Consider the following 26,265-nt stretch of genomic DNA (forward strand, 5'->3'; position numbering starts at 1 on the left):
CTGAGAGGCAAGAACTGGGAGATGCAGATGTCACAGGAAGTGGAGGGTAAAGGTCCCATTTTATGAAGTAGTTGTTGAGCCCACTCCTACAAACCAGATCCTGTTCCCACCAAGTTTTGCCATTTACTTTGATGGGAGCAGAATCGAGCCCCATCAAAAAAAGATTCTGGGAAAAAACACATTGGAGAGCTACATGGAGCATTTTTAGTTGATAAAGGAAAAGGACAACCCATCACCACACTTCTAAATTATACATCAGATGTCCTGATTATTTCTATTTTTTTTTCCTTTTTATGATCAAGCTATGAAAAAGAAAGATCTGTTTTTTCTTTACATTTGAATAATTGATGCCATGACTTTTCTCCTAGTTTTAAAATCCCAGCAGACATGTGGCTTACAATGCTGTAATTCATTTAATTGAGTGCTCTATGCAGAAGGAGGGAGCAGGGCAGAAAAACTTCCAAAGGTCCCCTTGATGATGATGGCATACACACAGAGGAAGGCCAGTGGGGCTGAAACTCTGGTCTGTGTCACTGCTTGACAGCCAATTGCTTTTAAAGGAAGTCAAAATCGGAGTGTGTCATCAGTTTGGTATTTGGCTTCCGGCAGTGGATGATACCTGAGGCTTCAGAGAAAAGCAAACACAAATCATAAAGTACTTAGCCAATTAAGCAATGCTGTACAGTACATGAAAGAAAAATTCCTTCCCAAACCTCACCAGAAGCATCTTAAGAGTAGAAGCATAGCATCTAATCACCCTCATCATTATCTTAACTTGATCAGCTGGAAATAATGTTAATAGTCTTAAAACTATCCAGCTCTTTAAAAATCTGAATCCTTCCCATATCAGACATCACTTCAGGTACGAACAAGGCTTCACCATCCCTGTCTATCATGCTGTTTGCTGGAAAGGCTACCGTGTTGAGTTTATAACTTTTTTTTTTTTCACAAGGATAGATTGTTGACTTATTTCTTAACCCCTGACTTGGAGTGCCAGCAGACTGCTTTTCATCTGGTCTCTACCCTTTGACCTGTCCATCTTGGGTGGCCCCGCCAGGAGTTAAAACTATCATCAGCATAGTTCTTAAAGCCACTGGAACACATGAACCTTCTCATCAAAGTGCAAGGGTCCAGGCGTGGGCCCCAGGGAAAGGATTAAAAACCAGCCAATAATATTTGACTGGACAGCCTCCGATAGCAGTGAATTTCACGTTCCTGTAATGACCAGTGTCTCACTGGGCAACATGAATTGAATCAGCTATATCAACACACTGGATTTTCTGCAAGCCTTCATTTTCCAAAGGAAACAAAGCAGTCTTGTGGTGAAGTGCTCATTAATGTGAGAGGAGAACTGCTCCAAGGAGGAAATGTACTCAGATACAGAGTGGTGGGCTCTCCTCGAAAAGCTCCAAAGTGTTAGACTTACATTTTTGGGCTATTTAATTAACTTCAGACACAAGCTTTTTAAAGACAAAGGACTTTTTTTTTTTTAAATAGGTAAAAGATCTTTTGGATGGCAAGGAGTTCACCAATGCAGATTAGAGGAAGGAACTGGAAAGGCTGTGTATTTGGAGGAAAGGAATTCTGAATCAGATATGACTGAAGAATTAGATAAATCCCAACATGCTAATGAAGAGCCAAAGGCTGGAGGCTTCTCATCCAGCAAAACTCCTATTGACGTCAATGGGCATTTTGTTACAGATGGGGGTCAGAGGCGCAGCTTCCCCTGTTTCTTTGGCCTCGGGCCTCATGCCTTTACTTTCCCTACTGAGGAATCCCATGATTCTCCTGTTCTTAGACCAGGTGCTTGGTTACATCCCCTGCGCTCTTACCAACAGTCCTGACTGGGCTCAGGATCCTGTGGTTCCTTCCTTCAGGAGCTTGTGCCCAGTGGTGAATGCAGCCTTGTAAAAATCCCATAATGCTTCATCTTACCAGTAGGAACAACACCTAAACTTAGAGAAAAAGGATTTTAAACACAAGAAAAGGTGCCTCTCTTACCTAAGGGGTACACAGGCCCACCTTACTCCTGACTCCTCAACTCTGGGGTCTGGGTCTCAGTCCACTACTCTTAAGACTCCCTGCTCTGTCCTTGAAGGACTGCCTTCAAATACAACCCAAGCTCTTTGTTCTGTCAGCACACACTTTGCCTAAACCAGTTGGGTGAGCTCCAGAGACGGGAGTTGAGGCCAACCAGGCAATTACTCTTCCATTGTCCTGTAACAATGCCACGAGTATGTACTTAGTTATCCTTGAATTTCTGGGGGTACACTTCTTCATTGCCAAGGGGCATATTTTTACACCACCCCTCCTATCACCAAATGTTGTTTAGACGACCCCAACTATCATGGTGAAAATGGAATGTAGTTAAGGGTGAAAACCCAATATAGGTAATTAGTATATATGATAATGAGTAGAGAGATAACTTTGTCATTTTGAGTTGCCCTGTTAATACCCCTCCCTAAGGACATGGTTTTGATCCCACTGAAATCAGTATGAGTTTGGCCATTGATGTTGCTGGATAGGGCCGTGTCATTCCATTTTCTTCCCATTGTGACATTGTTTTGTACTCTGTTTATGGATGACATACTCTCCTTTCATATTGCTACAGAGCACCACTGACAGCTTGCTTCCTGACATTCTCATTTCCTTGACAGCCCGTATATTTCACATCCGTAGGTACATACATTTTTCTTGAACTACATTTGTGTTCCTTTTTGTCAGGTGCATCTCTGACTTCTCACGGAGAGTTTTGTTTTGAAGCCTGGGTTTACCTAGAACTTTTATCTTCTCCCCACCCCCTTTTGCTTTTATTCTCTTATCTTGCTCTTGCATGTACTTGGACTTCTCCCTATCTGCCACTGCCTGTCGTGCTTCTTCCTCCTAGTCTTTTTTTTTTTTTTTTTTTTTAATATCTGTATAGGATTTAATTTGTGAAAAAGGAAAAGTGTGATATCAGTAAATGCGATGGGTTGGGTTGCAAATGAACATGGTCAATCTACACCCTTTTTTGTAACAGAAAAGTAGCTAAAAAGGATCTAAAAAGAAAGGCTTAGCCCTGGTTTACACTTACCGGAAGATTCGGCAGCAGTCGATGGGAGTTACACAAACTACGCAGAGTAGTTTGCGTAACTCCTGTCGACTTCTGTGCTTCCCTTCTGCGCGCTGTCTTCACTGCACTGCGCCGACAGGAACAGCATTCCCGCCGACCCAGCACTACGCCACTTGAGGGGGTGGATTTACTGCATCAACTTCCTGAACTACACTGGCTGCTCAGTCGATGCAGAGAAGTCGATCTGACGGCAGCGACTTTGCCACTGTCAGTGTAGACATACCCTTAGAAATCAACCTTGTATGGTAATTTTGAGGATTACAATGGATGAGGAAAGTTAAATTTCTACTCAAAAGGTCCATGCATCAAGTAGATCAACTCCCAAATTTGTAACAAATTTATTAAAGAAGGTCTATGGGATGAGGAATGTTGCCTCAACTCTAAGTCCTGAGTCTCTTCTCACTTACAGTGATGCAAATCAGGAGTTCATTCCACTGATTCAGTGTGTTGGAGCAACACCAGTGTAACAGATAGAGGCCTATATACATACACTACTTTGTTGCCAAGCACTAATAACAGAGTAGACATTCAGTCAGACAAGTAAGTCAGCCAGCCAGTTGCAGACAAGTCCAATAACTGAGTCCAGTTTCATCCAATGCCTATGCATGGCCCCCTAACATTGCTACTAGCACACAAACAGTTAAAGAGGAACACAGGTTAATTGACAGGGTATTGAGTATGCAAACAAAGCAAATCCATTTTTACCCCACCCCTCCCCAAGAGGAAGGGCTAACAAGCCATTTACCAAATGGAAAAAGGTAAAGCAGTGCTAATTTGGGAGAACGATAAAATAAATAAATAAAGCTTTATTGTAATCTTTTCCCTGGTTTTACATTAACTTACATAAAAAGCCTGATTTTAATAACAGGCTGAGCACCCCCAACTCCCATGGCTTTCAACAGGAGCTGAGAGGGGTGGATAAGGCCCTAACTTTGTCTGAAGGAGCAGAAGTGAGCCCCTTACATTAGAAAAATGGCCTTGTCTAGTTTCCCTAGCAGAATGAAAAAAAAGATACCCCTAAGCCTAGATTTGGCTTAAGCAATCATTGAGCCATCAGTTTTTAAAGCAATGCTCCCTATTGAAATCAATGAAGAGGTCTGCTTAAAACTGAAGGTCTGATATGCTTATGGGCAATTTACATCTTAGAAGGATTAACAGGGGAATAATGTAAAGAGAATTAAATGCCATGTCCTCCTTCACAGTGAAATAAAACAACTGGGATAGGGTGGGGTGGGAAGGAAGAGAAGAGGACAAAAAAACTACTGCTGTTACATTTGAGAACAAACATGGCACATACTAGAAAAGTGGCATGATGTTTTATTTAAAAACTAGTAATAAAGCCTTGGGCAGTTTGATTTCTGTCCTCCGGTTTACTGTTGATACAAAGATGAATTAATTTTTCTTCTACAGGTGGGGAAGCTATGATCCACTGCCATGGGCACTTAAAATGGAGCACACCTGGCACGTCACTGAAAAGTTGGTGTGGCTCCCTGAAAACCTGCCTGCAGCTTGTGCTAAGCGGCAGTTATGGCAAGCTCACTCACATAGTTGGATCTTCCTGGCTCACCCTAGTTGCTCGGTTTGGCTGAGAGGGTAACTACACATAAGTTTGATCTGCAAGGAGGAGGATTTCTTTAAGTCATTTAACCGTCATGAGTACATAGCATTTAAACAGGGCAGAATGGAATGTCCTGATGGAGGCTCAGCATTAGAAACTGTAGGTCAGTCTCCTCTCAGTTAGCCCCCTGCAACTCCATTGACTTCAAGGAAAGCTATCCTGACCTGCACCAGTGTAAAGTAAGAAATTCAAATCCTCTTTTCCACCTGCTTTTTTTGCTGTTACTAAGTGTCAGCAGATTCTGCATGTGCACACGCTTCTGACCTGACTTCCTCACATGTCTCAGGTTATATGTTTCCTGCTACTTCATTAGACACTATCTCAACACACTAATCATCGAGACATGCAAGTAGTGACGCAGGTTTACTTTATATTAGGTCACAAGAAGTCAAAATCGGTCTCAGTGCAGTGGGGGGGCACCACTCTGAATAAATTGAGCAAGCAAAAGAAAAAGCAGGACGGTTACCCACAACGGTAACAAGGGATAATAAGTAGATGCTGCACAGAGAGTACAAAACAGTAAGCCCAGTCTATACCAAACTCACCTTGCAAAAGTGAAAGTCACAGCATTCGAGGGTGCAGGAGGTGCACCACACTTTCCCGGGGAAATGCCATTTCCTTTCATTGTCACATGCTGCTACATAAATATCACACAAAGGGAAGGGAAACTACTAACTTTGACCTGCTGCAGAAGAAACACGGGCTTTTACCATTTGTGCTCAAGGAGAATTCCCTTCCGTGGCAGCAGTTGTAAGTCCTTTACCCACTCTGTGGGGGCAGCGTCCAGTATCAACCTTTTTTCTCAGCTTGGTACAAAGGTAGACTCCCAAATGCAGGCAGGCCACCTTAGCCAGAGGTAGGCAAAACAAAGGGCAAACAGTCTGAACTGTAAGCCTCTAGTGAGATGTACATTCCTCCCGTGTGAGGCAGTCCTTTTTCAAGAGCCTCATGTCATCGGGTCAGGGATGGTCTGGGAGTCTCCTGCCCTTAGAGCCTCCCTCAGCTAAGAGGGGAGAGGGAGAAACAATCCCACTCATGGGATTAAGCAGCAAGGTTTTCATCATCTCCATGTTTCCTGGGCCTATTACCTCCACTGGACAGGAGGACACCACCTTCTCTTTCCCCTACAGATGCCTCAGGCAATTCCCCTTCTTAATGAGCCCAGGTGGGGAATCCTTCTCTTTCCTACAGGTTGAGCAGCTTCTTCTGAGTGGGCCAGTCCCTCTCCCTGCTTCCCTTGGAAGATGATAATCCCTTCTCTGTTATACTGAGGCCTGGTCTACACTGCCGGTGACCGTCGATGGGAGATTACGCATGCTACATACTGTAGCTTGTGTATCTCTCGTTGACTTACTTACGTTCTCCACTGTGCTGCATCGACTGGAGACACCTCCTGGTCAATGCAGCCTTACTCTTTTCGGGGGGGGAGGGTTGAATTTATTGCGTCGACCAGAGAGCACTTCCAGGATCAATTGCGTGGGTCTCCACTGCCCGCTCAATCGATCCCACTGCATTGTTCTGTGCAGCCCCAGCAGTGTAGACATACCCTTATTTACACCCCCTTGTCCTCCCCCCACAGTCTGTATGAATAAATGCACTGTGCATTCATATTTCTACATCCATCCATCCGCAACACACGAAGTAACATCAAGGAATCAGTCAACTCAGAGTATACAGAACTGCTTTTGAAAATAGTCTGCCACTTTTTTCATCAGCTTCCCAACTGCAGGCCCTAGGCACTTTTAATTAGCATATAAAGGCCACATTGTAATATTGTCACAACAAAAGCACTAGAGGGATTTTCTGCTAGTATAATGACAAAGATTAAATAATAAATGCCCAACTGATAGCATTTTTCTCCTGAGATTTAATTTTCTACATTACTATACATAGCTAGGTCATACATCAGAGTACAATGAGACAGATTCTGTTCTAAAATACAGCAAAATAATCTAGATTAGCCAGATTCTGTTCTCAACTCAGGCACAGAAGTGGAGTAACCTAATCCATGCCAGTCTATGAGAGCAGAATCTGTCCTTTTAAGTCTAATTAGACCGTTCTGGAAAGACCAGCAATGAAGTGACTTAACACTCCTTTTTCCTCTTTGTTTACTATAAAAGTAATTACACAAAATATTTCACTGGCCTCATTCTTCCATGACCTCCAATATGTCTTCACATTAGCATCATTTGTTTTGCAATACCCCTCAGTAGGATTTAAAGGGGAAAATGCCTAAATACCAATATTGTAACATATGCAGAAATGCCCATTGGAATGAAGGAATGGATCCTAATCACCACCCTCTTTTGCCAGTCCCATATTTTCCTTCTGATGCCTGTAGGAGGTTGGCAATGCAATGGGTGTCACTGTCCCAGCTTCAAAGCCAGTCTTGTATCTTTGTTGGCTCATGTGAGCTTTTCTTCAATCTTTGCTTACCTTCTGTTTGCAATTACACGAATAGCAGTTTAAAGCCCTATTTTATGTACTGTTGAATGTACCGATAGAAAAGAGGGAGACAAAGAATCAGATTAATAAGGAACCTTTTTATTACATGTGTGTGTATAGGGCCTAGTTCCCTGATTAGAGCCTCTATGTGCTATTGTAATAAAAAAAATGTATGGGAATACGTAAACCAAGTCTACTGGCCAACATCAACATATCGGGCATCAAAATCTTTTTAAATCAACCAATTTATGTCGGCAGGGCCAAATGGCGCTTCAGGCGAGGATCGTCTTCGGCACCCTTTCCCAAATTTGTTAAACTTTTGAATACCTTATTTTTTATTGCATTTGTAACCCATTTCATGTTGCTTCAAACATTGTATTTTCCCTTTTGTCGCTAACAAGAAAAACAGCACGCCAAACCCGGCACCCCCGAAGCCTAGCACCACAGGCAGTCACCTGGGACGCCTGCCCTTATATCCAGCCCTGCATGTTGGTAGTAAAGTAGCTGCTTGTAGCATTTAATTTCTCTGGAGATACAAAATAGCGTAGCTATCAGTAGCCTCATTTTTCAGTTGGCTCGGAATCTCCATAAAGGAACCTATAAGTGACTGCAAATTGTAATCCTAAGGAAAACTAACCTTTGGGTTATACAATTCTATTTCAATCAGGAATATTTTTAGTCTGATCATTGCTTTCAGTTTCGTATGCATAGGAAAAATACTACCAATCTTTTCTACAACACAAAGCCTGCTGGAAAATGAGTTAATATAATAAAAATACATTTTTATTTATAAAAGCATTTCCTAGAGGCATCTGGGAGCTGTAGAAAAATAAATTCAATTTCTAAAAGGGCAACAAGGCCTCCCTGCCAAATAAAATACAAAAACCAGCAAAAAAGAATCCAGATGAAAAAAAACAATTAACCCTATCGCCCGTCAAAAATCCCCACAAAACTAAACAAGAGGCAAACTTTTTTATCCTTGCTGAGAATGCAGGAGGGATTTCCTGCTTTCCAGATGGGTACCACTGAAGAAAATTAAACTTCTCTGCAAAGAGCACTCTTTTCCTGCAGGAAAACAAGGATGATCCTGTGGTTAGAGCACTAGCCGAGGACACGAGAGATCTGGATTCAAGTCCCTGCTTGGCCACAGACTAACTGTGTGACCTTGGGCAAGTCACTTAGCTTCTCTGTGCCTCCGTTCCCATTTGTAAAATGGAAATAACACCCCTGCCCTACCGCAAGGGGTGTTGTGAGCATAAATATATTAAAGACTGTGAGGTGTTCAGGTACTACAGTAATGGGAGACAGGTAAGTACAATATACAGAGAGAATTCTAAGGCTCTAGGGGTGGGTGGCTTCTAATGGGGTGATCATTCAAAAGTCATGGACCCTCAAATGAGATGATCCTGCTCCCAGTCTTATTGAAACTATTGCCCGGGAAGATCAGAAGGCACAACTTCCTCCATGTACTTCACAGAACAGAGTAGCCGGTCATATCCTGATCACCCTATTGCTGGAAATAGTTTATTTTGGCCAAATGCATCACTGGAGGGCCTTGCAATGACCCTAGGGATGAATTTGGGCCATTGACTTCAGTAGCATATGAGCAAGGTGAGAATTTGGAGCACAGCCTCTTGCATAAAAACAGCAAGTAAACAAATCATTCCAGTGAAATGTTAAAGTTGATCTGAACAAAGCTAACCAGGGAGACTGTACAAATGAAGATACTGCTATATTGTCCAAGCAATTAGTTTTGATGAGAACAGTCCTGAGGCAGAGAACTGGGGAAAGGAGAGGTGGGTGGGTGGGATGTGGTTGGCTTTCTAAAGTTATGTCTTTCTTCACACTTCACTTTTATTCAGTCTGTCTAAACATAATGGCTAATTCATTACAGACAAGTCTTTTAGCAACCCTCGTTGGGGACACAAACTAATAACATATTGTCAATACCAGAGAGACTGACTATCCTCCCAGATCTACGGCACTGTGAATATTTTGCAGGGCCTGGCGATACCTGTATATATATATATATCCCCTCATGGGAACTAATAGAGCATTTGATAAATCTCCATACGTAATACTTGTCTTCACATGCTATGAATATTTATGGGAGCCTATGCAAGACAGATAAGGAAGTGCTGAAAAATACCTGCTAGGATCTATTTGCATCCATGATCCACTTATGTGTTAAGGCATAGTCAGGGTGGGCTATGCAAACGACTGCACCACTGGTGTCAAGCCGTGAAGAAGTGCCAATCTGCAGCAATCTGAGTTTTAATCACCCCTCTGTACGCTGAGGGCTAGATTGGTGCCCTTCCGTTAGCGAGCACTTGCTCTCATCAGCCGCCCCTTTGAAGCCAATTGGATTATTTATATAAGCCCTCCACAATTCTGCTCTGTCGCTTTTTCTTGTGCACAGGGGCCCAGATTTTTCTCCCTTGGTTCTGGCCACTTTTTGTTACTCAAGTAGGTCAAAGTGGTGGGATCTGGCTCTAACTGTCCATCTGAGATTTCTTCTAGTGAAGTGAAGTGAAGCTGGGGTAAAGGGATAGGTCTGACACCAACTGCCCTCTCCCACGTACACATCCTGGTTTAGGGGGTGAGTGGGATGATGTTAGGGCTTTGCTGGGGGTAGGATGGACTGTACCTGTGCTATACCAATTCACAAATGGTGTAAGGTCCCACAAGAACTGTAGCCAGTTTGCATAAGCCTGAGAGGCTGCTCTAACTTATGCAGATGGGGCTGAAGCAAATGTATCATAAGCAGCAGGGAGGTATAGCTGGATCCCTGACACTCCAAGCATATCTCAAGCGCAGGAGAGAATCCAGGACAGTGACTTTTTGGCTATTTAGGCACCAGTTCTGGAGCTGATGATTTCTAACTGACAAAGCAGAAAGACTAAGAATAATTGGGAGCCTTCTCCACTGAGAACGCCCAGCCATCAGCCTCACAAGCTCAGCCCCAACCTCTGGCAGCAAGACCCTCTCAGCTGATCTCAATCACCCTAATGAAGCAGAGGTAGAGGGAGAGGCTCTCTCCTTCACCCACATCATCCAAGGCATAATACTAGTTAGCATGGTTGGGCAGGTAAGACACTTGTAGCTTAATCTGAGGGCAGTCAGTGAGCAGAAGTACCTTTTCCTGAGGCAATAATTTCTTCCTCTGACTTCCAGAGCCCAAACGACACATCTCAGCTCTGATTCTGCAACCAGCCTCACTCAACATGCTTCAACTGGATGATGCACAAATTACAAAACCAAAAACCAAACCAGTTATTCAAAACTGAAAGGGGACTGGGCAATCTAACATGAGGAACATGAGCCCTTGTGAAGGCTTTTCTGGATTCTGAGTCAACTAAATCAGCTGAAATACAGTACCAATGCAATCATCAGAAAAGAGAGGACAAATCAATACGCACATGTTCCCTAAGCACTTAAATTCTGTGCCAAATGGGAAAGAAAGTTTTGCCCTCAAATACCCACCTCTCCAACTTCTACTGAAGTCTATGGGATTTGTACACACATATTTTAGGGTTGACTTTAGCCCTAAGTAAGGATTACAGCCTTTGAAAAATGTTGTTTTAGAAAATGAGAAACCAAACAACCAATAGATCACTGTAAGAAAGTACCTGTGTGATTTATAAATCAGCCTATAATGGCAATATTATCTTTGATTTCCTCTGTTTCAGAGGACCATTAGTTGATGTGGCTACAACCCTCTGTGCCACTGCTCCAGAGTAAAAACCAAGGTGGCAGAGGAAGGGTTTTTTTGTTTGTTTGTTTTTTTCAAAGGATTATCCACGAATTTGCTAGGTTCTTGAAAGATCCAACTGCCTACACGGATTAATGTGGGTAATGGAATGAAATTGAAAAAAAGTATAGTTAAGCTGATATAAAAATCATTTCCTAAAAATGAAGTCTGCACAACTGGGGAATGGTCTCCTCCTAACAAAAGCAATAGAAATCCCCGTATTGCTTGATTCAAATTAGATTTGCAAGTGCTATAGGAGATACTTCTGCACAAGTGAGGGAAGGGACAAGATGGCCTAACAGATCAACTAACTTGTATGAAGCCAGATGTTCAGCCCCAGTTCCACGCCCTTAGTGCTGTCTGAGTGGTACACAGGGGATGTACTCTGAACAGTTGAGAAATTCTTGTGCTGGGAAAGCTGGTAGAGCCAGCTCCTGCTCCCGTTTCCCATCCCCTGGCACAGGGGCTGTATCAGGGGAGGAAGAGTGGTAGAGGTGGAGTAGAGCTGCCCTAAAGCAATTCTCAGTGGGGTTTCCTACGAGCCCTAGCCAGCTTTCTTACATTAGAGCAGCCCCCTCAGTCAGAGAAGCAGGACAGCTTGAGAACTGGGGAACTGTAATCTACGCCCAAATGATCCCTTCTTCCCGCCTCAGCCAAGTGACTTGTGGTACAGGAGAGAACCTGGCCAATGGGCTGCATATTACCCTTATATACTCAGGTTTAAAGGATGCTGACCTGCTGGCAAATGAGGTTGCATTGTGACAGGTCACTGAATCCTCTCTGAAATATGAGTGTCAGAGCGCGCACTGTGAATGGTCAAAAAATATATCACATGATTGCCATGAAAACCCAACTGTCACATGACAGAAACGGCCACACTTCCATTTCCACCTGCTGTAGTGTCACATATGTGCATGTTCCACGGCATTGTAGCCGTGGACTGGGAAAAGAGGACAAGAGTCATTGACAGATCAGTAGGACCCGGCTCCTGTTGAGCTACAGGTCTTCAGGAGCTACTTATATGGGGCTATCCACTGACAGCCATTACGTTTAAGTTACTGTCTGTAACCTCGGACAACCTTAATCTTCAGTGCTTTTGATGTAGCTTCATAGCTATTTTTCCAAAGCATGTCGTGGGGTGAATTTGTGTTTTCACATGTCTCTTCCTCTCTGATCGCCAGCCATGGGTAGATCTGGGGATGTGAGCCTTCTCACTTTGTCATGTACCTTTGTGGGGACATCCCATGGTGATTGTATGAGTTAATCCATTTCAAGGTTTTAAATTTCTAAGACTTACCAAAACACACAGGCAGGATTTCTTTGTAGCACCCACTGTGACAATCTTATTTAGAGCACATGGGGGTATATTGCCTGACGATCCTGTGATCCCTTGCAAATTGAGATAAATGTTTTGAAAGTACAGTGAAGATCCATGCCTTCCCTACTGTATGAACAATGTTGCTAAGTCATGTTTTCTCCTCTTTCATTAATCTTAAGAGGTCAATCTAACAGTGTAGAAGCTTTGAAAGAACCAGTCAAACCAGTATGAGTGGAACTGATGGCTTACTTATGGCCCCAATCCAGCATTCTCTGTAATCAACTAGAAGATTTCCATTGACCTCAACAGTCTTTGGGTGTGATTTCACTGATTTTTACTACTATTCAGGTAGCCCCAGTTCAGCAAAGCCATTAAACACATGCTTAACTTTAAGGCAATGGGACTTAAGCATGCGCTTAAGTGTTTTGTTGAATAGGAATGAATTTAAAAGCATATGTTTTAAAGTAAGCAAGCATGTGCTGATGTGCATTACTAAATTCAGGGCCTGAAAAACAACAGACTTGAGTGTATCTGTAAAGCTGTGCACATGTTTAAGGGCTTTGATGAATCAGGGCCTTATAAAGAAGTAGTGTTATAGATCAATTTTTTAAAATTATATTATTGTCACCCTATTTCATTGACTTTGCTGAAATATCCTGAACTTCTTACGAGAGGGATACTTAGAAACGGGGAGGATCTTCCTGTCTGATCTTCAATTCTCAGGAGCTAATATGGCCTGTATTTCAGAGGACCACTTCAGTCAATGGGGCTAAAACTGCCCTAGTGCAGTACCTCTGCTCCCAATGGCTCCCTTACTTTCCATTACCCAGAGCACCTTAAGTTATTTTCTTTTTTTTTAAATCCAGTTTACTAATATTAAAAGAAGTGATGGAAGGGACCAACAAGTGGAAATCCACAAAAAGAAAAAGGGGATGCCACGAATAGTAAGAGTCTGCACGCTAAAGGGGTTAGCGAAGGGCATTAATAAAAGGAAGATTTGTTAAACATGACTCATTTCTGTTCCTTAGACTAATAAATCTTATTACTTCCTTGGAGAACAGCCATGCACTCAGTGCCTGAAACTACATTTTTAAATGATGCTCTTGATTTTTTACTTCCTTTATTTACTTAAAAACGAACAAACTAAAAAAATAAAAAAGCAACAACAGTCCAATGGTTTCAATTACAGCCACATTTTATGGTCAGTATAAACCCTTAAATCTGCTAGTCAGTTGACAGAGATGAAAGAATCAAATTGTATTAGCTCTGCACTAGAAAAATTATGATAGTCTATGTACTACTATCCAAACTCTAACCAGATTCACAAAGAAATTGAAATGAACATGGAACATTTTCTCAAATACAATAAAACAACATCAATCAAATAACTATTATTTTCTTTGGCACCATTGAAAATGTTAATTTTTAATATTATATGGTACAAATTATTCCAATTCTACATGTTAGACAGAAAAAGTCATAAACAAATGAGTCAACCATAAAACTATTACATGATTTATATCAGAGTATGTTTGCTTACCAGCTACAAAGCAAACAAGAACATAAATATATTATATAGTGGTTTTCTATCAATACATCAGATGCACAATGTAGTAAGAGACTTTAAATACTTTCATCAAACCAGGATAATCCCCAAAATCCCAAAAATCTGTACCTGATGACTAGAGAATAGCTAATGTAATGCTGATTTTTTAAAAAGGCTCCAAAAGCAATCCTGACAATTACAGGCTGGGAAGCCTAACTTCAGTACCAGGCAATTTGGTTGAAACTATAGTAAAGAACAGAATTATCAGATACATAGATGAACATGATATCATGGGGAAGAGTCAACATGGTGTTTGTAAAGGGAAACCAATCTATTCAAATTCTGGGAGGGGGTCACCAAACGTTTGGACAAGGGCAATCCAGTGAATATAGCATATTTGAACTTTCAGAAAGACTTTGACAAGGTCTCTCACTTTAGGAAAAGTAAGCTGTCATGGAATAAGAGGGAAAGTCCTTTCATGAATCAGTAACTAGTTAAAAGACAGAAAACAAATGGTCAATTTTCACAGTGGAGAAAGGTAAATAGAGGGCTGCCCCAAGGATCTGTAGTAGGACCAGTGCTGTTCAACAGATTGACAAATGACCTGGAAAATGGGGTAAACAGTGAGGTGGCAAAGTTTGCAGATGCTACAAAATTATTCAAGATAGTTTAAGTCCAAAGATGATTGCAAAGAGCTACAAAGGGATCTCACAAAACTGAGTGACTAAGCAACAAAATGACAGATGAAATTCAATGGTGATAAATGCAAAATACTGCACATTGGAATACATAAGCCCAACTATAGATACAAAATGATGGGGTCTAAATTAGCTGCCATCACTCTAGAAAGAGATCTTGGAGTCATTGTGGATAGTTCTCTGAAAACATCTGCTCAGTGCGCAGCAGCAGTCAAAAGAAGCTAACAGAATGTTAGGAACCATTAGAAAAGATAATTAGACAAAATATCACAATGCCATCATATAAATCCATGGTATGCCCACACTTGAATACCACATGCAATTTGGGTCACCCCATCTCAAAAAGGATATGCTGGAATTGGAAAAAGTACAGAGAAGGATAACAGAAATGCTTCGGGTATGGAGCAGTTTTGTATAAGGAGAGATTAAAAAGACTGGGACTGTTAGCTTGGAAAAGAGATGACTATGTGGGGACATGATAGAGGTCAATAAAATCAAGAACCAGGGATCCCCCAGTTAAATTAACAGACAGCAGTCATAAAACAAACATAAAGAAGTACTTCTTCACACAGCATACAGTCAACTTGTGGAACTCATTGTCACGAGATATTGTGAAGGCCAAAAGTATAACTGTGGCAAAAAAAGATTTAGATAAGTTTATGGAAGATAGGTCGATCAGTGGCTATTAGCCAAGATGGTCTGGGATGTAACCTCATACTCTGAGTGTCCCTAAACCGCTGACTGCCAGAAGCTGGGACTGGATGACAGATATTGGAACACTTGATAAATTGTCCTGTTTTGTTCATTCCCTCTGAAGCATCTGACACCAGCCACTGTTGGAACACAGGATACTGGGCCAGATGGACTATTGGTCTGACTCAGTATGGCCATTCTTATGTTCTTAATTTAAACCATTTGTAGATCTTCAGCAACGATTTGGCTTGCCATGCCCTCCGGAGCATGGAAATATTTTCAATAAAAGCATCGATTTACAAATGTATTTGGACCAAACGCACTGGGAGCTTCAGAATCTCCAGAACTTTTATTTTGGAGGAAACTTCCTGGACTTACTCATAGACTTTAAGGTCAGAAGGGACCAATACGATCAATTGAGCCCTAAAGCTCTTGAAAACCATGATGCATTCTGTGGGCTTGATTCTCCTCTCATCCACCTAATCAAGAGTAACTCAGCTGAAGTCAGTGGAGTTATACAGCAGTAAAATTGATGAGATCAGAAGAAAATCCTTGACCCTCTACAATCATTTTGCAACATGGAAGGCCGAATCCAGGGCTGATTTATGCCAGCTTGAGGAACTGACTTGAAATATGTAAATGTTTATTCTGTGCCATTTGACTAACAGATAAACTATAGCACAGATTTTTTAAATATATCTACTTTGATACTTTCTCCTCAAACCACCAATCCTAGAGTCCTGAAATGCTCCCCGGGGAACTGCAGAAATGAGCCCTAAATATCATGAGGCAAAGGCACTGCTGAGAGTAGTCCGCAAAGCTGAGTTGCTGCTTCTTGAGAATAATTAAGTGCTAACGTTATCAGATGTGTGTTAGCATCACAGGATAATCAAATTAAATAGTTACAATGGAAGACTCTGTAACTCTGGTCCCGAAACGAGCAGTTTCATTAATCCAAGCTGTCAGTCAACACTTGATCCTCCTCCTTGTACACATGGCTTTGCCTCTCCTTTCTGCAAAGGAATTACCCTTCATCTGAAAGTCTCTAGCTGTAAAAGCTTCTTTTTGACAAATCTGATGTGGACATTTCCAATGATTCATTTGCAGCCCATTTCCAACCCTTATCACCAATATGGAAATTTGAAAAGGCTCGTTTTCAACCAGTTCCTAGTCTGCAAAGGATAAACTGTCCTTTTAAAAATATTGCTGTACCTCTTAAGTATGCAGATTGCCCAACTGAATTTTAAATGCAATCACTTTGCTTCCAGTACACTCTAAAATCAGGAGTCATAGCCTGCATGAATCAGTCTTCCATGTCCAGGACTTGCTATTTACATAATATTAAGTCTGCGTGCTGCAATTATGTGAAATGTCCACTTCTTCCCTCCATGCAATACATATGCAATTTAAGATTCATTTATCACAAGGAAAATTGCTGTTGTATTTAATCTTCCCAAAGAGAACAAAATCAAATTATTATGTGTAAAGAATGATAATCAGCTCAATTCAAGGGAATATTCAAAAGTTATCCCTCCACGTCTGCAACCTAATAGGGCAAAGAGGTCTAATAAGGAAACCATAGGTAGGAAGGCACGATGTGAGCATACATAATGAGAAGATGAAAACTCTCTTAATCCTTTCAGACAGAATGAAATCTAATTACATGTTGTATTGATTGTTGTGTATTTCTAGAAAGAGACAGTGAAAAGGGAAAAAGGCAATTAAAGTAAAATTGCAGTCTGACCCTTCAATTGGTTTTGGCATGAAAGGTTACGCACTAGTTGGGGGTATTAAACATTTTTCACTTTCTATGGTAAATTATTAGCAACAGAATCAGATGCAGAACTGATTAGGGAAAATCTGGTCAATTAAATCTTGCTTCAAGATAAAAAAAAGAACAGAATGATCAGAAATAATCGTTATGCTATTTCATAAATTGCTGCCTGTTCTTCCTGCCATTATATCAATGTTGACTTTTAGATAAGTAATATTCACTGAAAAGAAACATTTGAACAAATTTAGGATAATATACAGATAGATGAACTGGAGCTAGAATAGTTCAGTGTTCAATACAGATGATATTTTGAAAGCCACGAACTAACAGATTTATATAAACCCTATCAAGCAAAGTCTATAGACATGTGATTTCCCCTTGCTGCCTTACTTCTGCAACAAAGCAGCAGCTGGGTATTCTGGAAGCTTTCAAAAATATGTATTTTCTAAGATGATGGGAATTCAAAGGATCAGTCTACTGAAAATAATAGTTTTATGTGTATGTTTGCACATTTTTACAGCGATGCATGGCAATTCTTATTCACACAATTCCAAAAATTTTTCCTGTTTCACGAGATATAATTCTTAGGACTACACTTACTTACAGTGGCTTTCACATATGGACTTCTGTATAGGTACCTCTGTGTGTGTTGCACGGATGAAGGGATACTGGAACATTTTATTCAGAATTGATAGATAATATCGCTGTTGTCTATGGACTTCTGGTGAAGAGTTTTGAACTGGCACATGATATACATGTTACACTCTCCCCCCCCCCCCTTTTTTTTTTCTTTCCTAGAGAAGATGGGTTCTAAGAAGTATGATCAAATTTTCTTGGCTGCATGGAAGCAAATAGGGAAGAAAGAAACATATCATTTTGACCAACACATTTCAAATTAAGAGTCCCTATGGAAAGTCCTTTCTCTATGACTGACGCCTCAGGCAGGTCCATGGAAAATGTAAATGAGGTCTTCTTTGTTTAGGACTAAGCATAATTAGAGCCCAGTATGGAATACTGGATATTCCTTACCAAATACTAAGTAGTCAGTAGATGGCTCTTCATTTGCTGAAACCAACGTGGAAATGAGGAAAAAAGGTAAAGAGCTGACCAGTCCCCATCTATATTGCCATTACTCAGTCAGAATTCCCACTGATGTCTCTGGGAGTTTTACGTGTGCAAGGAATGCAGGATCAGAGAGAGCCCTTCTGATTCCAGTTTGCTTCCCCAGTGGATCACTGGTCCCACTAAAAGACTTTTGCTGATACCTCAGTAAAAGGACAACATTAGAGAAGGCCTGGGAACTCACTCTCACCTTAGAGGACAAATACTCTGACAAAGTTTGGGAAAGCCAGATGTAGAGCAAGAGTGTTGTCTGTCTACAGCTCCGGAACAGTTTACATACATATCTAATCCCATGGGCTTTCCCTAAAACAGTATACAACACTTCCATAAACTTGGAATTATGGTGTCAGAGCAATATGTTTCCGGCTAAATAATGAGTCATGATGTTAAAAAAGGAAACAGATGAGCCTAGCTCAAACATAGATGGCCTGATTCTGAATGTACTTCTACCAAGGCAACTCCCTTGATTTCAGCAGAGCTTCTCCTGAGTATTCACTTCTGTAACTTACTAAAGGCCCAGAGGCCTTCTGTTGCCCAAATGGCATATAATACAAACACAGAAACTCTGTGGCTAATGAAAGCTCATTACATTTTACAGGCAAACTCATTAGCTCTGCCATCATCATGTACAATCCTTTGGTAAAAGAACTACCTAATGCCCAAGAGAAAGGATTGGAAGAGTAACCTGAACAGTTCAATTTGAAGACGTCTGTGTTCCATGTGCAAAAAAGCATAAAAAGCATAAAAGAGCAGCATAAAAACCTTAGTTAAATTGTAACATTGCCATGGATCCCCCATACCCAGCAAATCAGATGAGCATACAATTGTCAGCAAAAAAGATCAATTTTAGAAAGAACTTCCTGTTTAGTGCAAGCCCATAGCCACCACATGCCGTCCTGGCTCTGCACGCCTGACACACTGAGAGCTCCCCTTGACTTCCACAGGAGTTGGCAAGCAGGACTGAGCCGACTGGTACTAAGATTCCACCTAGTCTCACACCTTATGCATTCAATCACCTAAAAATCAACGTGCAAAGGGGCAAATCCTAAGCCCAGCACATTTTGTCTGTTGGGCATTTGGACATAGAAAGAAGGATTCTTCCCCACAACCTGTGGAACAGCAGCAGACCTGCTCTGCAGCCAGTCTGGCACGACTATGGTATGACTATGGCACACTTCACTAGGTAGAACGCTCAGTGGAACAAACTCTGCTCTTTCCCATCCCTTCCTCAAAACATCTCTGAGCAGCAGCGCACACAGAGCTTCACACTGCCCAGCTCTGGTGGGCGCACGTTATGGACTGATCCACTGCAGTCTGGGCCCCCTATTGCTGTGGTGCAATGGAGGCAGGATTTGCTGGTGCTGTGGAGGCAGGATTTATCCCTAAATTTGCTTATTCTTGACATCTTCTTTGAGCTGTTAGTAAAACAACCGACTGTAAGCACATCTTTCTCTCCCTTATTTGTGTGTATTTATATGACACACACACGTATATGTGAGAGAGGGAGATGGGGGGGACAGTCTGTGCTATATTATTACTTGCCTGCATAGACTGCTTATTACCATAACCGTCTAAACTGTTTAGATTTATCCTGTCATTCAGAAGATAGGAGGGGGAGGAGGAGGTGGCAATACACATTTACACTCACCTTAGAGCTTTTCGGCATTGTGATTAAAAAGATTCTTACCATCAAATTGGAAGCACGTTTGGTATAATTTTAAAATATTTCTTTGAGAGGTTTTATTGGGCACTACATTTAAGGCATATGCTATATTGTAATGTAACATTTATTCCTTCTCTCTCCTCTTGTCCAAAGCATCCATGTATTTAATGAAATACTTAATCCCCTAGTGGTTCACATTCAGCAGTTTATGAATCTTTGCAAATTTCACTGCACTTGTCATTCAAGAACCAGTTTCAGTATGAAAGACTAGTAGTCCTACAGTAACTTTGATTAGTTAGCATGTTCTACCCACCACGTAACATGATCTCATTTGTATACCTAATGAGATTTTTCAAGGCTGGTGAATCAGAATTGAGTCCAATAAAAAAAATGGTGGCTGCCGTTGTTAACCAACCTCCCCTCCCCGCCCCAGGATCTTATCAAATTTAAGTGCCAGTGTCATTAAAGAACCACATGGTGCTATCAACAACCAGACAAAAGATGCATACTATATGAACGTAACAGAACTGGTTCTGAAAGTAAATGCTGAAACCAAACAGGGCAACGTGAGTCTAGGTTATACCCGGATTGCTAATAAATCAGACATTTAAGGGAGCACACACACACACACATATCACAGCTCCCATCCACCACTTATTTCCTTTAAAATATATTTTTTCAGGCTTAGGACCGACAAACTTTGGAGCAAACTGTAGACCTGACAACTGGACTAATGAACAACCACTCCTGAGCCCACGCATCCCTGATCCTCGTACTAACTTCCACATCCCGGCTAGCTACCGTCCCAACTTTACATCCCGTCGGCGACACACAAATCTCTGCACGGAAGTGCCCAGGGACCACAGCCCGTGGGCTGCCCGGGGCGCTGAGCCCGCCGTGCCGGGCGCCCCGGACTGGGGGAGCCCCGGGACGAGCGATGGGCAGCAGAGGCCGCCCCCCCGCCCCCCCCGCCCCCCGCCGCTCACCATTGAGCTGGTTGTACACCACTTCCTCCAGGTGGTCCAGGCGCTGCAGGATGGACTCCCTGTCGGCCAGGCTGCCCACCTTGGCGCTCCGGCTGCGGAGCCGGCGGTCGGCGCTGCGCACGATCTGCACCAGCTCCGGGGAGCGGTCCTGGATGCGGCAGTAGACGGAGAAGAGGATGATGCCCACGAAGACCAAGATGTTCACCGTCAACAAAGTTCGGATCTTCCGTGCCACCGCCATGGGCGCCGCTGGGCGGGGGCAGCCTCAAGGCATGGCAGCCCGAGCGGCCCGGGCAGCGGCGGCGGGCATGGGGCGGGCTGGCTCCGGTGCCCCCGCTCCCGGCTCCGGCGGCGCGGAGCTGTCCTTCAGCACCACCCTGCCCGGCGGGCGGCGCTCCGGGCTCCCCGCGGCAGCCAGGGGCCGGCGGGGAGGGCAGCGGGGGGGATCAGCGGAGCCCCGGCGGCGGGCCCAGCCGCGGCCCTTCCCCCGCACCGCCCGGCTCTCCGCCAGCCCCGGGCTCCCAGCCGGCCGGGCACGAGAGCAGCTGCCGGCCCCCGCTGGCTCGGGCTGCGGCGGGCTCTCCCCGCCCCGCCGGCCGCCCCCAACGCACGGCGCCGCTGCGAAGTGACGCGCTCCGGAGCAGCCGCTCCGCCCCGTCCCGCCCCTGGCTGGGCCGGCTCCGGTAGCCCGGGGGGGGGGGGGGGGGGGGCTCGGGACGCAGCCCGCTGCGCCTCTCCCGCCGGCTGTGGGCTCCGCTGGCCGGCGCCGCCGCTGCAGCCGAGCCGGCTGGGAACGTTCGCGGCGGGGGGGGGGGGGGAGAAGCGGCTGCGATTCCCCCTCCAGCAGGAGGGAGAGTTGCCAACCATCTGCAAGTGTAAAAAATGTACAGTGCCAACACTGGCCCTAGCCCTGTAAATAAAGGGACCTGTCCCTGAGGGGGGGTGGAAATACTTTACCGTGTCAGTAAAAAAAAATCAACTTCAGATCTTCATGTCAGTAACAACTAAAATGCAAGGGGGGAAACCCTGCGGGTGGAGATGCACCTGGCCCTGGGCAGCCCACACTCCCCAGGCCAGCATGCCTGGCTCCAGCATCCACAGACCCTGGCCACCCACAGCAGTTGCTACGGGGCAGGTGAGAAACCAGAGGGTTCCAAGGGACAGCAGGAGTCAGCTAGTTTTACCCCCTGCCAGGATGCAGGATGTGTTGTGTCTAAACCATCTGGGACAGATGTGCCTGCTATTGCAGCTGAGGTTTTTAAGATTGTCAAGCACCCAAAGCAAATGGGATTCCCTCCTTCCCTGAGAGTCTAGAGAATTCTGCTGGGTGTGAGATTACTAGGTTTCATGGTTTCTAGTATTTAAACCAACAATAATAATCGCCATTTTTTAAATTCTCCACTGAGAAGGCCCGGCTCCAGCGGACACCTAGGACCAGCCACCTTGAGCATCCCACAGTAAGACACAGGGAGAAAAACCAAACAATCTTCTAACCTACTTATAACTGTTTTATACACAGCACACCTTGCATTGCACCTGGAGATGAACTGAAGTCAGTGTGATAGGCGCCAAGCAGAAGGCAGCTGTATTCGGCACCAGCTGAGTTTCCTAATGATCTTCGGTGGTAGCCCCAAGTGGAGCACAGTGGCTAGTGATTCAAGCTAGAGGAGAGACTAACTGGGAACAGGTCTGTGATCAAAAGTGTCAGCCTGCTTGCTCAACACAGGTGAAGAAAAGTACTCCAGGCCACTGCTGCTATTTGAACATCCAGCAGTTGCTAAAGATCCCACAAGATCTCCAGGCTGTAAGCCTCATTAACCAAGGATGGACAAAACCCTTCAGTTAGTAATTTGTGTGTCGATATTTAAGGACTGAAAATCACAATGTCCTTCTATGCCAATAATAGCACAGTCTAGCAGCTAAGTAGTGCTCCGCCTCCATGTCAACAGAAACCTCCCTGATTCTATCAGCCCTTGGAGGCAGACCAAGAAGGGAGCATAATGGTGCCAGGTTGCTAGAAAACAGATCCACACCAAAAACACCAGCTCTGAACATCCCCAAACTCTGAGCTGTTCAATCACTAGAATATCCATAGATTCCCAGGGCCACCCTCTGTGCTGTGTATCCTAAGGGACACAGTGGAGAAGACGCTGCCCAGTGCTCACAACCCCAGACACTGTAAGTTAGAGCGTCCCTGGGGGCTGTTCTAATTTCCTGCAGCCTCTCCCAGGCTGTCTCTGGGCTCTAGTACAACACAGAGTCTCCTCAGCTTTCCGTGCTGGTCACTCCTACACCCCGAATGCCCCTTATGTTGGAGTTGGCAAGTGTGGCATTGCAGGGCCACTTACAATCAGCCCCATGCTGCTGCTGCACTGGGGGAATTCTCTCCTGGTCCTCTGTGACTCATTTAGGATCCCTATACCGTGGAGCAGGGGGAAGAATTGGCTCAGTAGATCCAAGCTAGAATGGAGAATTATGATCTAGTGTAACCCCCTGCATAACATGGGCCACTGAACGTTGCAGCTTTCCCACTCTCTAAGAGGTGCCTAGTAATATAGATCAGGACAGGACTGGGTTGTTTTGAGTAGACTAGTCATGTTTATTCTACAAAAAAAAAAAAAAAAGGAAACCTTTAAGAATACATAATGTAGGGACTGGATCCTGTTCTCACTGAAGGCAACAGCAAAAACTCTAATTGGCTTCAGGGGACTGAGTTCTGTAATTTTCCAGTGACCAACTTACATTTTCATTATTTTAGTGCTATTTTTGTTACAAATCTGTCACAGCAGTTATGTTTTCCTGGAAAATACCACTTTGATGTAAGAACTGTACACTGAACCAATACTCAAGTGTAGTTTATTCAATGCCTTTATATGACTTAATATATTATAGCAACACCTGCTAGTGTTGATATAATTAAGAGTCTGTCAGCATCAGTATTCCTGTTATAAACTCCAAGTTTACAAGCTGGCTGCATGGATTCAGACTTGCTAGCAGGCAATTGGTCCCAGAAGTGAATGAAAAACACCTCCATCACCACAGAAGCTTACCAAGCATGCTTTCTTTTTTACTTTTCGCTTTCCACACCATTGTAGCTTTAAATGGATTCTTTGAAAGACAATTTCATCCATAATGTGGTTTAGGCTGGAACAGTATTTTCTTTTGTTAAGTAAACATTTTTATATGGTCTTTTATACACAATCTTTTGTGCAAATGCAGTAGTACAATAATGGAAATATGCTTACATGGCATTAGTCCCTCATCTCATACTAAACCCAGGGTGCTAAATAAATGAGTAAATAAAATTTAATTCGTACATAGCACTTTTCATCTGCAGATCTCAAAGCGCTTTACAAAGTTTCATTAGTAGAGCTGACCAGAAGACAATTGCATTTTATGGCAACTTTCAACATTTGTTTTCATTTCATATTGGAATGCAAACAAAATCTTTCAAGTGTTTTCATGAAAACGTTTCATTTTCTTCTCGAGATGGTCAGATTTTCCATTCTGCACTCTCTCACTGTAGTCAGAAGAGCCCTGGATCTCAAAAACTGTCCAGATGAAAAATTGGTTGAAACTGAAATGTGTCTGTACACGATTTTGGCTTCAATGAAACAGCATATTTCAATGAAAATACATTTAGTAAAAAATGTTCTGATTAGCTCTGATTATTATCCTCATTTTACAGATAGGGAAACTGAGGCACAGAGCGAGGAAGTGATTTGCCCAAAGTGACCCAAGTGACCAGTGGCAGAGCCAGGAAGAGATCCCAGATTTTCTGAGTCCCACTCCCATGTTCTATCCTGCTGTGATGGTTAACTACTTCTCTACTTCCAGGAGTCTCACAGGGCTCAGTCTTCTCACCCATCCTAATATCTATATGAAGCTGCTGGGAGACATCACAAGACACCATGTTGTGTAATGCCACACATCTGTGGATATCCCCTAGTTCAACATCTCTTTCTCCATCTTCCAGCTATCGTAGTGCCTACCTGAGATGAGCACCCGGGGGAAGAATAGCAGGCTGAAGATAAAGTTAATATTAGTAGGCAGAGATAAAGATGATTTGTCAAAAGTGTATCTCCTAATGCAGTGAAGATGGCTCATGGCTTTCCAAGAAACTGAACCAGGCCTCTCGTATATTCACCTGACCACAGTGATCCATGCTTTTGTGACCTCCAGGCTTGATTACTACAACACACCGTAACACTGATGCTGAAAAAGCTTCAGTTGGTTCTGCATGCAGCAACCCACCTTCTTAGCTAGCCAGGTTTCAGAGAACTTGTCATTCTAACTCTCTTCACAAACTCCCTATTTCAAGCTTCGTCTAAATTTAAAGTTTGGGGGAGCAGAATCCTTAACTGGTGTAAGTTGTTATAGCTCCATCATCATCTTCAGAGCCCTTAATGGGACAAGGCTTAATCTTCCACAATCTCCTCCTGATTTCTCTTCCTCAGAAATTATGGAACTATTGACCTCAAGAGTGATATGGGAGCAGAGCCCTTACCATCTGGGGAAAGCTCAGCTTTCCCACACAGTAATCCAGGGGATTTACAGGGTGGGGGGTTGGGACCATGGTCCTATACTAACCCTCCTCAGAACACTGTTTTGGCCACTGCTGATGGCATTTCCAGCCCCTATCCTCAGCACAGCACATCTCTATGGGGGGGGGGGCAGGTTTTAAGCATGTATTATTTTCCTTTAGATGTGAAATCTAAACATACTGTCTAAAAACTAACAATACCACACCCCTCCAACATGCCAACAAGCAAAAAATGACGCTCAAACGATGCAATCCTGTGATATCACCAGAAGGTAAATTGTATCATAACTTAGCATTACCCTCAGTGGTTACATTGCATCTTTTTCCAATCTGCTAAATGGTAAGCTAACTCCGGCTGATCCAAGACAGCAGCCATGTGTCTTGTTTTGTACAGCAGCAGGCACTCTGTTAGGGCTTAAAGAATGATAAGGAAACAGAGTTAGCTGAAATTTTCTGAATTTTAAATTTTCATCTAAAATTTCAATTTTTGACAATCTTACCCCCAAAAAAGAATTGATAAGTGTTTTTCACATGAGCGGGGTTCCAAATATCGAGATGGAATTTATTATTATTTTATTTTTTAAAATATAGAAAAAAAACTTTAAAAAATTAAAAGTTTTATGAATTATTTCCTATTTTTTCCCAATTTGACCTGTATAATAAATAAAATTAAGAGGCAAACTGAGCTATCATATCTAGAGAGGTGTACTTTATTGGTCATCATGTGCCACGATGGTACATAATATTTGAAAAAGAGTGGGCAATAAGGAGAGATGAAAGAAGATTATGATGTGAAAATTTATTTCAAAACCAGCATATTTTTTAAAGCAAACCAGACAGATTTTCTGACAAAGGAAATTTTGCAAATGTAGCTCCTAGCAGAAGCTATTTTTTCATATATGCGATACCATCTGCCGCTTTCTAATGAAATCCTAACTGCATTTACCAGTATATAAATTAGATTTGTTTTAATATTCTGCAATACTTTATACTTTG

The 26,265-nt window shown here is 42.9% G+C and overlaps 1 protein-coding gene across 2 annotated transcripts in view; it reads right to left on the bottom strand.

Moving 5' to 3' along the window:
* GALNT9 (polypeptide N-acetylgalactosaminyltransferase 9) overlaps window positions 1–26,265 on the bottom strand; it is a 283,879-nt gene that overhangs the window by 169,218 nt on the left and 88,396 nt on the right. The window contains exon 1 of one of the 2 annotated variants that reach the window (XM_067539374.1): window positions 20,727–20,967. The exons of the other annotated variant lie outside the window; for it this stretch is intronic. Within the exon in view, the coding sequence (XP_067395475.1) occupies window positions 20,727–20,967 (241 nt within the window). Of the gene's footprint in view, window positions 1–20,726; window positions 20,968–26,265 lie in introns of those variants that run through there. 2 annotated transcript variants of the gene reach the window in all.

Source organism: Emydura macquarii, unplaced genomic scaffold (assembly GCF_026122565.2).
Source record: "Emydura macquarii macquarii isolate MOO-44397 ecotype Brisbane River unplaced genomic scaffold, CSIRO-AGI_Emac_v2 contig_554, whole genome shotgun sequence".
Taxonomy (NCBI): domain Eukaryota; kingdom Metazoa; phylum Chordata; order Testudines; family Chelidae; genus Emydura; species Emydura macquarii.